This window comes from Aphelocoma coerulescens, chromosome 2 (genome assembly GCF_041296385.1).
Source record: "Aphelocoma coerulescens isolate FSJ_1873_10779 chromosome 2, UR_Acoe_1.0, whole genome shotgun sequence".
Classification (NCBI taxonomy): Eukaryota; Metazoa; Chordata; class Aves; order Passeriformes; family Corvidae; genus Aphelocoma; species Aphelocoma coerulescens.
The window spans coordinates 91,996,114-92,009,777 of NC_091015.1; the positions used below are offsets into that span (position 1 = coordinate 91,996,114).

Below are 13,664 nucleotides of genomic sequence, written 5' to 3' on the forward strand. Positions count from 1 at the left end.
GGTCTGGCAGTGCTCTCTTCAGAAGCCAGAACACTGTCAGTGCTGGTAGCTTCTTCCACACTACTAAAAACTGGGAGCAAAGCTCCAGGAGGAGCTTCTCTTCTTGTCTCTGTCTAGGAAAATACATATTCTCCCCCCAGATACAAAGCATTTAAGATGAGGGGCAGACTCCAAAAGTAAAAAAAAAAAAAAAAAAAAAAAGGAGAAGAAAAATTTCAAGTGGGTGTACTTAGGAAGAAGTACACATTTTCTGGCATTTTGAACCTTGTTTATTTTTTGCTCCGCCTAGTTATGTTGTCCTCAATTTCTGACCAAATCCGTTATTGAATATCCTAGCGCAAATAAATCAAATTTCATACCAGGAACATGGTGCTTTTGCCTACTTGTTTTTTTGTAGGATGCTCCTGAAAAACCACATTGCTATTCAATGTATAACAATGCTGCTCTTGGCATTCACAACACCTCTTTGAATTGAGTCACAAAATTCATTATTCACATTTTAAAGCTTCTTCTGGCTAAGAAAATCAGTAGCTGAGAGGTGTGTGTGTGTTTAGGCAAAGCACTGGTCAGACTGATTCAAACTGTGCTGTCAACTCCGAGGATCCAGAGCAGTTTCTGAGGTTTCAAGTAAATCCCCTGCATAACCAGAAAAAAAAAAAAAAATAGTATCTGAATCCAACAGTGCATCTTCCGACAGAGCGCTGAGCTCTCACTCACTGCGGGGTACAGTTATGAGAGGATTTTAATGTTACTAGGCTCACAGATGATCTCTTGAGCCTAAGATCCCCGATCAAAAAAAAGGGGGAACCGCCTGTGTGTGAAGGCGAGCTCCATCCTCTGCGGCTTCAGAAGCGGCTCAGACACGGAACCGAAATTTCTCATAGGCAGCATCTCCCGAGGATTTTCTCTCGCTCCCTCTTCCCAGCCCCCCCTCAATTACCGGTCTTAGAGGGAACTCAGCGCTGCCTTGCCCGCGGCCAGCGGGTCGGTGCAGGGAGCTCCCTCCCTGCATCTCGATGCAGATCCTCCGCTGGATGTGGCCCAGGGAAGCGCCCGGCCCCGGCAGCTCCTCCCGTACCCCCCGCCCCCTTCGTGCCGCGTAACTAAGTACGAGGCGGCCGCTTTCCGTGCTTCCAGAACGGCTTGGCGTGCACCGGCCCGGGATTCCCCTGTCTCCGCCCCTTCACCGAGGTCGGGGTCGCAGGGGGCAGCGAACTCCTGGTGCGGTGCCTCTCCTCCTAGGGACACAGATTGCTGGAAACCGAGGAAAGTTACTCGGTTAAAGGCCCTTCCGTGGCTTCGGCCGCTCTTCTCTAATGTATGCAGAATAAAGGGGCGCGGGTGTATGGATGTGTGTATATGTACGTATGTAAGTATTTGAGCCGGGGCTAAACCCTGCCTGCTTTAGGGGTCGGCACGTGAGCGCGGTCCGGAGCCGGAGCCCGGGAGCGCTGTGCCCCACGGCCAGGTGCTGGCTTCAGCCGTCGGGAGGAGTTTCGACGCCTCTCGGCCCGAGCCGGCGGCTGTTTTTTCCCTGAAAGGCCGGCAATGCTTTAGCAGATTAACAACTCCCGTAATCCCGCAGGCTCCGGGTGCCGGCCTGGTTTGAGGTCAGAGAGTGGGCTGCGTGCGGCCGGGGGGCTGCTCCGGCCGGCGGCCCCCGCTCCGCCCCGCGCAGGGCCGGGGGAGCCGGGCGCCCGCCGCCGCTGACGCCTCTGCCTTTCCTTCCCGCAGCAGGGCCCGGGGGGCCGCGGCGCCCACCCGGGCGGCCCGGAGCCGCCGCCGCCGCCCGCCGCCCCGCAGCCGCGGGAGCCCTTCGCGCCCAGCCATGGCAGCGCCTTCCACCTGCCCGAGCCCCAGCACGCCGCCGCGCTCTACTACGCCAGCTCCACGCTGCCGGCGCAGCGGGTGAGCTCCCCGCTGCCCGCCCAGCCCGGCGGCTCCCCCACCAAGCTGCCGCGGGCCGGCTCCGCCGCCGAGGGCGCCGCCTACGCCACCGCGCAGCGCCTCTCCTCCCCGAAGCAGTCCCCCAGCCGCCTGGCCAAGTCCTACAGCACCAGCTCGCCCATCAACATCGTCGTCTCCTCGGCGGGACTGTCGCCGTCCCCCATCCGAGTGACCTCCCCGCCCACCGTCCAGTCTAACATTTCCTCCTCTCCTATCCACCAGTTAAGCTCCACCATCGGCACTTACGCCACCCTGTCGCCTACCAAGCGGCTGGTTCACGCTGCCGATCAGTACAGCAAGCACTCCCAGGAGCTGTACGCCACCGCCACCCTGCAGAGACCCGGCTCCCTCGCAGGTAAAAGAGCGGCCGGCAGCGCCTCGGGTCCGCGGCTGCGGCGGGGGACGGGGGTGCGCGGAGGGGAGGCGGCGAGGGGCGAGGGACGGCGAGAGGCGGGGTGACAGGCCCGCCGGCTGAGGACGGGAGGGAGGGAGCGGGGTGCGTTTGGCAGAAGAACGGTATTCGGGAGAATTGCGGGTGGGTTTCGTGCCGGGTCGTGCCCGGAGAGGCTGCCTGCCGCTGCTTGAGCAAAGTACCTGAGTTCTCCCGGCTCGTCCCGCCTTCCCGGCGCCGGGCAGGTGTGCGTGCTGCCGGGGGGGGGGGGTGCGGGGCTCGCCGCGCTCCCCGCTGTGACCCGCGGTGCGGGTGGGGTGTTTGTTACTATGGCGAATCCCTTCTCTGCCGCGATCAGAACCTCTGAGCCTTTTGCAGGGAATCGCTCTTCCCCAGCTTTACAGGCGGCTCTGGCGTACTTGACAAGTTTGGGGTTACTTAGCGGGAACTCCCGGTGTACCGAGTCGTGGTGGCGGTGATTTGGCTCCGAGTGCTCTTTAGGGAACAGGCTGTTACAGCTGATTTAATGTCTCTGTAAACGCAGACTTTGAGCAGATCCTACAAGTGAGATGCTGGTGCGCTGTTCTCTAAACCATCTCTCTGCTAAACTGAGCATCCTTCAGGGGTGGGTTTTTTGTGTTCTCAAAATTTCCAGTTTCATTGCTATAGTAACAGCTGCTATGCTCATATGTTCTCTTGTGTGACATAAATAGATTTGAAGATAAATAGGATACATAAAGAAGTTTGCCTGAGTCTATCAGTCAGGTACACAAGTTTTTTACTGGAGTGAAGACCTCACCGCCCTTCCTCCTCTCACCCACCTGCCCTCCCCCATTCCAGCTGTTGTCAGCATCCTATATAATTCCAGTGTGTCTAAACACACAGATGGAATTAATTAATAATAATAATACAGTTTTGATCTATCTCCTTGTAAGAACTATCTGCTGAAGTTTTTTTCCTATTTAAAGGGCAGGGATTTTAAAACTTTATATCTTCACATACATCTATCTACATACATATATATATATCTATATCTGTATATATATATATAACACCACATTTTTATTTCAGAACGAGTAAAGTGACAGTATCATTAAGTTAAGGTAAAATTCAAGATCTCAGGATGCTTATATCAAGCCTGTTGTCAAATAGTGAGTCTCAGAATACTAAGTGATTTATTTAGTAATTATATTAATACAACTTCTCCCTGCTGTAGTCCAACACACTGTCAGCCACAAGTATTAAATACTGCCTTTGTACAGTGGAAATTTAGAATTGCCACAGACTTTGTATTTTAGGGAGTTTTCTGACTTCATCCTATAGGAAGAGTTGTTTGAGTCTAAAAAGGCATGGATGGAACTGTCAGCATCAAAGGAACAGAGAAAAAAATGGATTTAAAACTTCTATACCTGTGGCTATGAGCTATTAGTATTTCCCAGATTTTTCTTACCTCTAGGTAAGAATCCTAGGTTCTAGGATAGAAGTCTTTGCTTTGGGAAGTTTCTAAGAGGCACAGTAGTTTTTCCTGTTTATGTACTGTTAGCACTGGAATTTGTGTTGTATTGGGGGTTTGTTTTTGTTTTGTTTTTTTTTTTTTTTTTAAGAAGGCATCCTTTATAGCATTGCAGCATCAAATGTGTGATGATAACTTAGTCCAAAACTTTTTTTTTAGTGGGGTTTAAGGTCCAGCATAATGACTCTGAAGTGCTAGAGAAGCTGTTCGTGCTGGGCTAGATCCAAGTTGAAATGTGGATTTAGGCTTTTTTGGCCTTCTTGGCCAATAGTGCTTCTATAGACATTCCTAATAGGATTTTCTACTTTGTTTTGATTGAAAGTTAAGGAACTGACATTCATTTTCTTGGATTGCTTTTAAATAAAAGCTTTTGATAAGTCTTCTGCATCTTGCATAACCTGCATCTTTTTAAAGCCTACTGCAGGGAGTTGCCTGATCTTCTGATTTATGGATTTGGTGAAAGGAAAAGCCTATGGATGATACATGCATTTAGGAAGTAGTTGGTGTATTTTTTATGAATTTTACTATGGGAGGGAAATAGTGATTGACCATTTGAGTTTGCTGTTGAGTTTGTAAAAACTGATAAAGCAACACTAACTTTGCCAAGTGTTGGGCTAATCAGAACAGATGTAACCATCTACTGGGTCACTAGTCTCTTAGGGATTTGGTTTTAAGATATGTAAAACCCCTCGTTGTTCTATTTTATAACAAATGGAAAATCATGTAACTTGAATTAGGGGGCAGATATGCAGAGAGAGTATTGTTACTTGAAAGACTCAGTGTAAGCAACAGTGTGTTAGTAAATACCTTTTCTCTTTTTTTCCCCACAGTGGTGACATGCCTTTCAAGTAGTCCTTGAAAGCAGCTCTATCACAAGATCCACTCTTTTGCAAAGGTTTCCTATTGTGTGCTCCTTCCCCTTATTTTCCACTGCCATTCTTATGCATGTTCCTCATGGCCTCCCTGCCATCCCGGAGTTACACATTTGCTGGCAGTGTTAAGTGCCTGACTAATCTTCTGGACTTTCACTGGATTCACTGGAGTCAATAGACTACTCAGAGGCTTAAAATTAGCATATTCTTTAGAGTTAGCCAGGATCAGATGTTACAGATACTACTGAGGCAATCTTAATTTCTTCTTTTTTTCTGTAAGTATTTTTGCTCAGAACAGGTTTGGAATTTGAGCTGTAAGTGTATTATATTTTTGCAGGAGTTTTTCAGTCATTAGAAAAAATGATAGAAAAATGTGTTAGAAATCGAACCCACTGAGAAGGAAAGTAAGCAATTGTATTTTGAAAAGCTAATGGTCAACCAATAGTGTTTTTGCTTCTTGTTTAAAACATCCAAAGATGAGTTGAAGTTTTTTTGGGATTTTTGAGAGTGAGAGAGGAGGAGGAGGAATGGAGAATAGTTGTCACATTGCACTGATTGATGGCTTGCCTGCTGTGATTAATGTGAAGTTGCATTGATATGTATGTGTCATCACAGGGATGATGTTAAACTCAGTAATCTTTTTTATATCTGGCAATAAAAAAATAAGTATTTGTAGTAATTACTAGAAACAAAAATAATGCATTTGTTTTAATTATTTTTGCATGATACTAGAAATTTGTCCTGGAGCTATCTAGTTCATGAATACTACTGGGTTTCAGTGTGCTAAACAAGCCAAACTGTATCAATGCCAGACTTAAGATATTTAAAAGAGAAGTCATTCGGGTAAGATACATTTTTTAAAACATTCAAATAAAAAGTTACATAGATGGCCCAAAACATAATCTGTGTAAAATTTAACTGAGAAGATGGCATTAGTTATATTAATTTCCTACAAATTCGATTATGAAACAACTTGAAATTATAAAAATGGCAATTCTTAGACTTCATCCTGAATTTCAAATGAGACATGCAACAGCGTGCAGTGACTCAGTTTTAACCGAGTAACCTTAGAAACGTCTTCAGAAATGGCTTTTAATCTAGTTATATTTGAGCTGCTGCCACTGCCAAGTGTGTGTGTGCATGGGTGTGTGTGTACATGTGTATATAGTGGCTCTGCTGAGCGTACATTTGCTGTGTTTATTCTTAGTCTAGCTGCTTCATTGCTATCATCTGCAATTACAGTTTTAGAAGTAGTTTTCTGCTCTGCACTGCTCCAAAGCATATTCGACCGTCTGTTCAAGCAGCAATCCAAATCCAGAAAGCACAGTTTGTAAATACCTTCTTGCAGCTTCCACACCTGGACTGAGCTTCGGAGTGCTGCTGGGAGCCAAACTCAACAAAGCAGCCCGTTTTGCTTGGAAGGAGGAGCGTGAAGGACAGCAAGCAGCAGAAACATGTGAAAACAGGAGGCAGGTCATGGCACAGGTGCCCACTCTTCATGCTCTTCTGAAGCATCTCCTGCTGGGCAGAATCTGACAGACAGTACTAGGGGAAAACTGAGTTTGTTTGGGAGCAAAGGCAAAGGAGGCAGTTAAAGTGTGTTGTTCAGGTGGTTTGTGCCTCAGGTTATGTGGCTGGGAGCAGCCCCGATGTTACACAGCCACTCCTCCCTCTTCACCCAGGTTTAGGGAAGACTAGGGATGCATAAGGCAATGGAAAGTAGGTTTATGCATTGCCTTATTACAAAAAAATAAAATTATGATAATCCTGCTTGAAGACTGCACCATGTTTCATAAGGTGTACTACAAGGTTAAGTTTAAGAAATGAGTTTAGGTGTGAATCACATGCTGTAATGTTAGGTGGAAAGAATATTCTACAGCTATCTTTCATGTAGTGGTGACATGTTCCACTGAAACAGGAGCTGCAGCGTCCCTCTAGACAGCCCTGATGCTGCCTACCACTGTTGGAAACCTCAGTGCTCAGCCTGGTGTTTACAATCTTCTTTCAAGTCACTGTAAAATCAAGATGGAAAGGAATTTTTCCTTCCTGAGTAGGACTGTTTGTATGCACTTGTAGTATTAACATTAAAATAACACCAGTTTATAAAAATGTGGCATGGGTTAATACATAAAATATGCTTTCCACTCTTTAATGAGCAAAGAGTTCTAAGTTTATCAGGGTCTTAATTGATTCCTTCTGCTGCTTCATCTGTTTTGCCTCACTCTTCTCTCTCTTTGCCAAGGACCTTCCTTTACCCTTTTTCCTTCTATAAACTTTTCACTGCATATGATGTGTTGAACCCTGGTTTCCTGTTGGGTTTTGTGGCAGAACTTCTATTTGATGGTGAGTGTTGACATGTTTTAGCATGTCAGTGTGCAATTATAGGGGCACAGAACAGCTTAAGCAACTTTGTATGGGGTAACTGATGAGCATTAACACTGGCATGGATTGATGTTTCCTTTCAACTGCATGAAGATATTGGATCATCTGTATATCACTAGTTCATTGCTATCTTTAAAAATATTGTCTTGTTAAGAGTTCTCCAGTAAATCCCACTGTACTATGTATTTGTGCTAGAGTAGCTACATTACTGTTAACTTACAGCCAAAATGAATATAAATCATCCCAGAATTAAAAGTTCCCTGTGCCTTTAAATCCCCACCTGAGACACTGGGCTGAGCTAATAAAACAGTCTAGGTGTGATGTACCATTGTACTTCTTTTGACAGGCAAGGAAGAAAAATATTAGGATTTTTTGGGGGGCTTTAAGATAAGCTCTTGGACCATCTGTATGATTGATCATAACAGAAAGGACACTCAGTTGTTTCCCGTAACTATTTTGTATTTTTACAGAATCCCGTGAGTATCTCTTTTCTAGGGAGAACCAAATTGCTTCATTAATTTTAACCAAAATAGTTTTCCATAGATTTTTTTCTAATTTTTTTTTCTTTGTTTTTATTAGCTGGAAAATTCCTTTACCTGCTGTCAGAGTCTTTACACATGAGAACACTGTTAATGCTCTTTTGTTCTGGGACATAAACTGCAGTCTTCTACTCTTGTTTGTTTTGAGACTCTTTCAGATAAGAAAACCAAGTGGAAGATTTTGAGTAATATCCAGCAATATTTCAGATATTAATCAGAGCTTAGAATTTGGTGTCTTTCTGATACAAAATTACTTGTTTCCTGGAAGTTAGATAAGCTGGTGTTGGTTTGGAGTTGATAGAAATACACAACTCAGTGTTCACTTTGCTTTTCTTTGTCACTTATTCTCCCTATTTATTCAGCAATAGTTATGATTCTAATTGTTACAACTTGAGCCTTTACAGTAGTGCTGAATTCCAGCTTTAAAAAGGTATCCACAATGGACAATACAGCAAAAAAGCGGAAGGAATAGGGATGACTTTGAAATATGTTACTATTGCCATGATTTTCTCTCCTGTATCTTTCAGATCTAGCTTACATGAAATTAATTCGCTTGTAGGAGAGGAATAATTGACAAAAGCCAAATACAGAAGCCCCATGTGCATCTTTGAGCTAATGAACTTGATCTTTGGTTCCCAGCGTGAGCAAACACAAGAAATATGTCTAAACTTGGGTCCTGTTGTCTTACTGATCGCCACCTTTCCCTTTGCTTCCCATTCTTGAGAAGAGAAATTGTTTGACTGATCCTCCTAATGGTCTTTCAGAGGGGTGTGAAATCAATAATATTGCAAACTAAAAAGCTTGTAGGCAAAGAGCACCAGTGTGCAGCACTGCTGAAAATGAGTTCAACTTGTATAAAGCTGCAAGTATTTTAGCCAAGTGACTGGAAACTGAGTGGCGGTGGCTGTTCCTGGGATTTTAGGTGAATGTAACATCAGACATGCTTCTTGGGACTACTGAAGGCTGTGCTGTTGCTTGGTAACCACACATGTGGTTTCTGGCCTCTGGTCCTGAACTTTAGCAATGTACCTCAGAAGGCCAGGATTCAAATTTAAGCGTGCAAGTCACTAGAAGAAATTCCCTAAGCATCAGAGCAGAATTTTAAATGTCTCTGCTTATATACCTGCTGAACAGGAGCACAAGAAGGAGGTGAAGTTGAAAAAAAACTAACAGAGAAGAGTCTATGTCCCTAGCAGAAGGATGGTTAAACCAAGGAACTGGAATTTGCCAATTTTTCTTGGCTACTGAAATCCAGTGGAATGTATGAAGTCAAAGAGCAGTGTTTTGGGAGCCTGACTTTATGGAACTTAGGTTAGAGCAACAGAAATACATTAACCAGTGTTGGCACTGCAGTTCATATGCTTGTCTTGCTTATGTTGATCTGAGTTCTGTTTCGTATATGAGATTGCAGGAAGAGAATATGGCCTCATAAATGATTATACATCCAAAATTTTGGGTCTTAAGGGCATGCTAGTGAGGCTGAGTCTCATCCTTGCCTATTACAACCCATTTTTGCCTTCAGGTCTCAATGGTGTCCTCTTGTTCCTCTTGTCCTCTGCTGTTGTATGGACTAGGGAGTATTAGGCAAAGGCAAGGTGCCCTTCTATCAAATTTCTGACACTCAGGTTTTTGTGTCATCAGTGAAAATACTTGTTTGTGCTGTACAGTCTAAAATGGGATGACTGTTTGTCTTGCTTGTGCACTGGGCAAAGAAGGCACATGTGAAAGATGCAGCTTCCTCAGTCTCAAACCCTGTTGCAAGGCCTTATCCAGTAGCCTGGAAATGTTTGTTGCAAAAGTGTTGATAAAAAGTGACAGAAATCTTATGTTCACCATGGTCTTTCAGTATTTATGGGAAGTGAGAACATGCCCTTCATTTTTACTGTGGGGGAAAATATCATCCTCTCCAGTTACTGTGGCACAGAAACTGTTAGGAGTAGATGGAGTAGCTGAGATTCAGAAAGTCAGTATACAGGTCATTGTAACATGAGCATTCGTTTGTTGGGATATCTCCTAGCTTTTTGGAGGCAGTGCAGGTGCCTCTGATCAAAAGTAATTAATTATGACAGAAAGAAGATGGTAAAATGGGCATTTGAGGAAGGCTCTCTTTAAGGCCAAATAAAGGGTGGGGAGGTGCCTATGTCCGCCCGTGCCAGTTGCAGAGTGCTCAGAGGTAAAACACATTACTTGTCAGTGATGGCAGCTGCCAGAAGCTAAACTGGACCAAATTTGCTCTATGAGCAATCATGGGAGATAAATGGGGCAATTTTTCAGTAATTGTAGGGTCAAATTTGAAGATCACATAGATGTGGACCCAGAACTGAATATTTTTTGGGTTTTTAAAAGTGGTATTGGAGAGGACAGAGAGATACTGTCTAATGATAATGAATTCATAGAACTGTACATTATCGTAAGTGCTTAGAAGCAAAAGTCACAATTTGATATGCTGAAATGAGGAGGACCAAGTGATGAATAATCTTACAATTATAAGGCATGGCATATGAAACTGCCAGTTGGATCACATAGATTTTTAGTAAGTACATCAAGTTGCAACTTACAGTGTGTAAGTGGAGAAGTGTCCCTGCCCATGGCAGGGGGTCAAAACTAGATGATCTTTAAGGTCCCTTCCAACCCAAACCATTCTATGATGGTGTAATAGAAAAATGCCATATTAGTTTGAATACAAGTGGTTTGAAAGCTCATGCAATCCTCCCTTTACTGAGGAGATTTTTGCATATGCTTTTCTACATTTACTTCCTCCATAGTGTACGTCAATGTCTTGCCTTATGGCCCCTTATCCTCTCTGTCCAAACCATCCCTTTTATCAGCTAGCCAGCTGTGCTGCTCTCAGGCAGTAAAAGCTTTTGATCATAGGGCTAAAGCTGTCCCTGGGTTTAAAGAGTGTTGCCTGAGAGGAAAGCAAGGGTGGAGAAGGAGCTGTGACCCTCTGATAGTAGGACAGATTTCCTGTCAATGGAGAGCAAAATGACACCTCTGCATGGGGTCTTTCCCCCACCCGCCAACTTCCCTGAGCATCCTGGTTCAGCGGGAATGCAGTCATGTTTACATTTACTCACCAAAAGGTGTCATGAGCTCTTCAAAGTCCTGGGATCATGGTCTGTAAAGGAGGGTGAGTTGGACTCTTTCAGATACTTGTGGGGGAAAAGAAGGTGGAGGGAGACTATATGACAGCCCTTTGTGAGTTTGGGACTAATATACCCTGAAGAAAGGGAGGAGTGAGTGAAAGAAAAATTGTAGACCTGCTAATCACAGTGCTCTTTGGACATTACAACAAAAACTGATAGAAAGGATAATATAAGACATGGAGGTAGTAAATGGTTAATGGGATAATTTCTGACATGAGTTCTCCAGAAACAGATTGTGCTGGAATGACCTGCTTACTGACCTTTTCTTAGACGATATTTGATGTCTTTCTATTTCCTGTCAGGGCTCTGAGCATGCATTTTCTGTAGTGCCACTTGGGAAATGTTTAGTTAAGCTCGAGAAGATGGATATTCCTGCAAGAGTGTACTTGGGCAGGGACCTGGGTAAAGGAACATTGTCAGTTTGTCATTTTGAATCCTGAAGTAATGGAAAGGAAGGGTACTACTAATAAAGTTCCACAAGGAGAACTCTTTTGGCTACTTGAAAAATACCTTTTCATTTTATTATCTTGGCACAAAACCGTGAAATAAGCCAAGGAAACTTCTTGATAGTGGAATATTAGGAGGCATTTTCTGAAGAGAGGAAGATAAATCCTGTGTAGAAAGAGTTTTGCAGATGGGAAGGAAAGAACAGAATTGGAGCCAAGGCAATAACACACGTAATAGCTAGTTATGTGTTCGGCATCTTTGGCTGGAAAGACGAGTAGGAAAATACCTGTGTGACCTGGTTGAGTACAGCATCTCTCAGCCACCTGTATCAGGAACATAATAGAACATTTCATGGCCTAACATGGCCTCACATAACAAGCAAAACTGAGAGTGTTATGCAGGGTTAGGACTTCATCTGGTGAACTGTAGGCAGCTGTGACTCTCTGAAGGCAAGAGACGCTCTTTGTAGCCTTCATCTCTTCTGAACTATCCTGCATGGATTATCAAGAAATGAAGCTTGTTGTACACAGACCTGACTTAGTGTGTTTCCTGCATTTCTCAATGGAGGAAAGGCTGCTAGATTACATAGCTGCACGTAGTAAATGGAAGTTATTCATTAAGAGTGCTGAATCCTGGAGGATTTGCCATTCTATGAAAAAAGACAAGATTAGTCGAGTCCCTGGCAGCTTTTAGGATAGTGCATCCCTGCCCATGGTGAGGGGGAATTTGGAACTAGATGATTTTTAAGGTTTCTTCCAACCCAAGCCTTTCTATATTTTTATGATTCATCAGACCAAGGAGGGCGTGAGAGCTAAAGGCATCTTTTGAGTGGCTTTTCACCATCAGCCTTTGATTTTAGGGCTTTGACTAACCAACCGTGATTTGTTTGACTGGAGCATCTTTGTGGGCTAGTGCTACTCCATTTTCCCTCAAAAGGTTTCAACCCAATAGCCCTAGTGAATGTAGTGACCCCCCCCAGCCATGATTGCACTTTGTCTCGTCTCTGACCAAACTTCAAAGTTTTCAAGGTTTACTCATAGAAATTTTGCATTCCTTCCTGTCTGAAGTTACAGTTCCTGTATAGCTCATGTCATCCTTGTCTGTGTTGCATCTTGAGATGCCTTTGGCAAGAATCTGAAGCTAATGCTGAGCAGTCCCCTCCAAAGTGATCTAGTTCATGTTCTGCCATGCTTAAGATCCTATCTTGTGAATCCAGGAATTCAGGAATTAACTGTCTTAGTTGAAAAGCTCTTTTTCTCTGAAGTTTATCAAGATTGTGATGGATTGCACATCATTGGGTTTTTCAGTCTGCAGTAGATTTTGGACTGCTTTTGTAGAATCAGGCAAAACTTGATGCACATGTCTTCAGCCAGCCATATGGCCATGGAAGTGTTGGCTTCACAGGCAGGGCAGCCATTTGACATGCAAATTGGTCAATTTGCATTTATGAATAACCAGAAACTAACTGTGTGAGAGTTCAGAAGGCCTCAAGTGCTTGTCACCTTTGGACTACACCATCTCATTCCTCTAATTGAAGTTGCTGTTAAAGCCATTCTTGAAGCTGAACACTTCCAGTAGTTTATTGCAAACTGCTGTGAATACATTTCTTATGTTCCTTATCTTAGATCTGCTTTCCTTTTGCCAGAGACCTTCTTTCACCATTTGTTTCCTGCAGCATTTGTCGTGGCCATTTCAGTTTAGCATGGACTCTCTGCTGGAGTGACAGGACTCTTTCAGCCTGAGGTCCTTTTCTGGCCATGCTTTTCAGCAATAATCTGAATTTGTGAGGTTAATTGCAAAGTCTGTTTTGCTGGTTTTGTTTCTTTTCTTCTCTGCTGTCACTCTTTTTTTTTTTTCTTTAAGTAAGTTCTTGCTGGAAAGAATCTGTAGCCATCCATTTCCTCCTTTGCTTTTCGCTTATTGTGGAAGGGTTTACATTGGTATTTTTCTGAGTTTTTGGGAGTTGGATGCTAAATGCATGCTATTGAGTGATTGCTATATTAGTAAGAATAATGAACTAAAGGGGAAAACTTTATTTCATGGGATACAATGATTATTCCAGCATAACTTTAAGTCCTTAAGATACTCATGTCATGGTTTTAACAGTATTCCTTTTCTTTGTCTCTGCATTCAGCATTTCTTTTATTTAGGGCATCCCTGTTAGAATTGCTTTAGATTATAATTATTTTAGTAATAGGAGATTATTTTAAGTGTTCTAGCAGAGGTCTCAATGTGTATGTAATGGAAACAACCTAAAAGCAGCTTGAATAATCTTTTGAGCGTAATTGTAAAAGTGAGTAATTGTTGGTCTAGACTTCTTTACAGGCCTAACTAAATTCTTTAGCTAGATTGTATTCAAATTGATTATGTATACATTTAATAAAATGTCCATGTTTTAACTCCTGTATTTTAAATGCAGTGAGTCTC

General features: G+C 43.5%; 1 protein-coding gene across 2 annotated transcripts in view; it reads left to right on the forward strand.

Moving 5' to 3' along the window:
- CTNND2 (catenin delta 2) overlaps positions 1-13,664 on the forward strand; it is a 658,514-nt gene that overhangs the window by 376,573 nt on the left and 268,277 nt on the right. For both annotated transcript variants that reach the window (XM_069004021.1, XM_069004022.1), the window contains one exon: positions 1,735-2,302. In XM_069004021.1, coding sequence (XP_068860122.1) covers positions 1,735-2,302 — 568 coding nt within the window. The remainder of the gene's footprint in view (positions 1-1,734; positions 2,303-13,664) is intronic.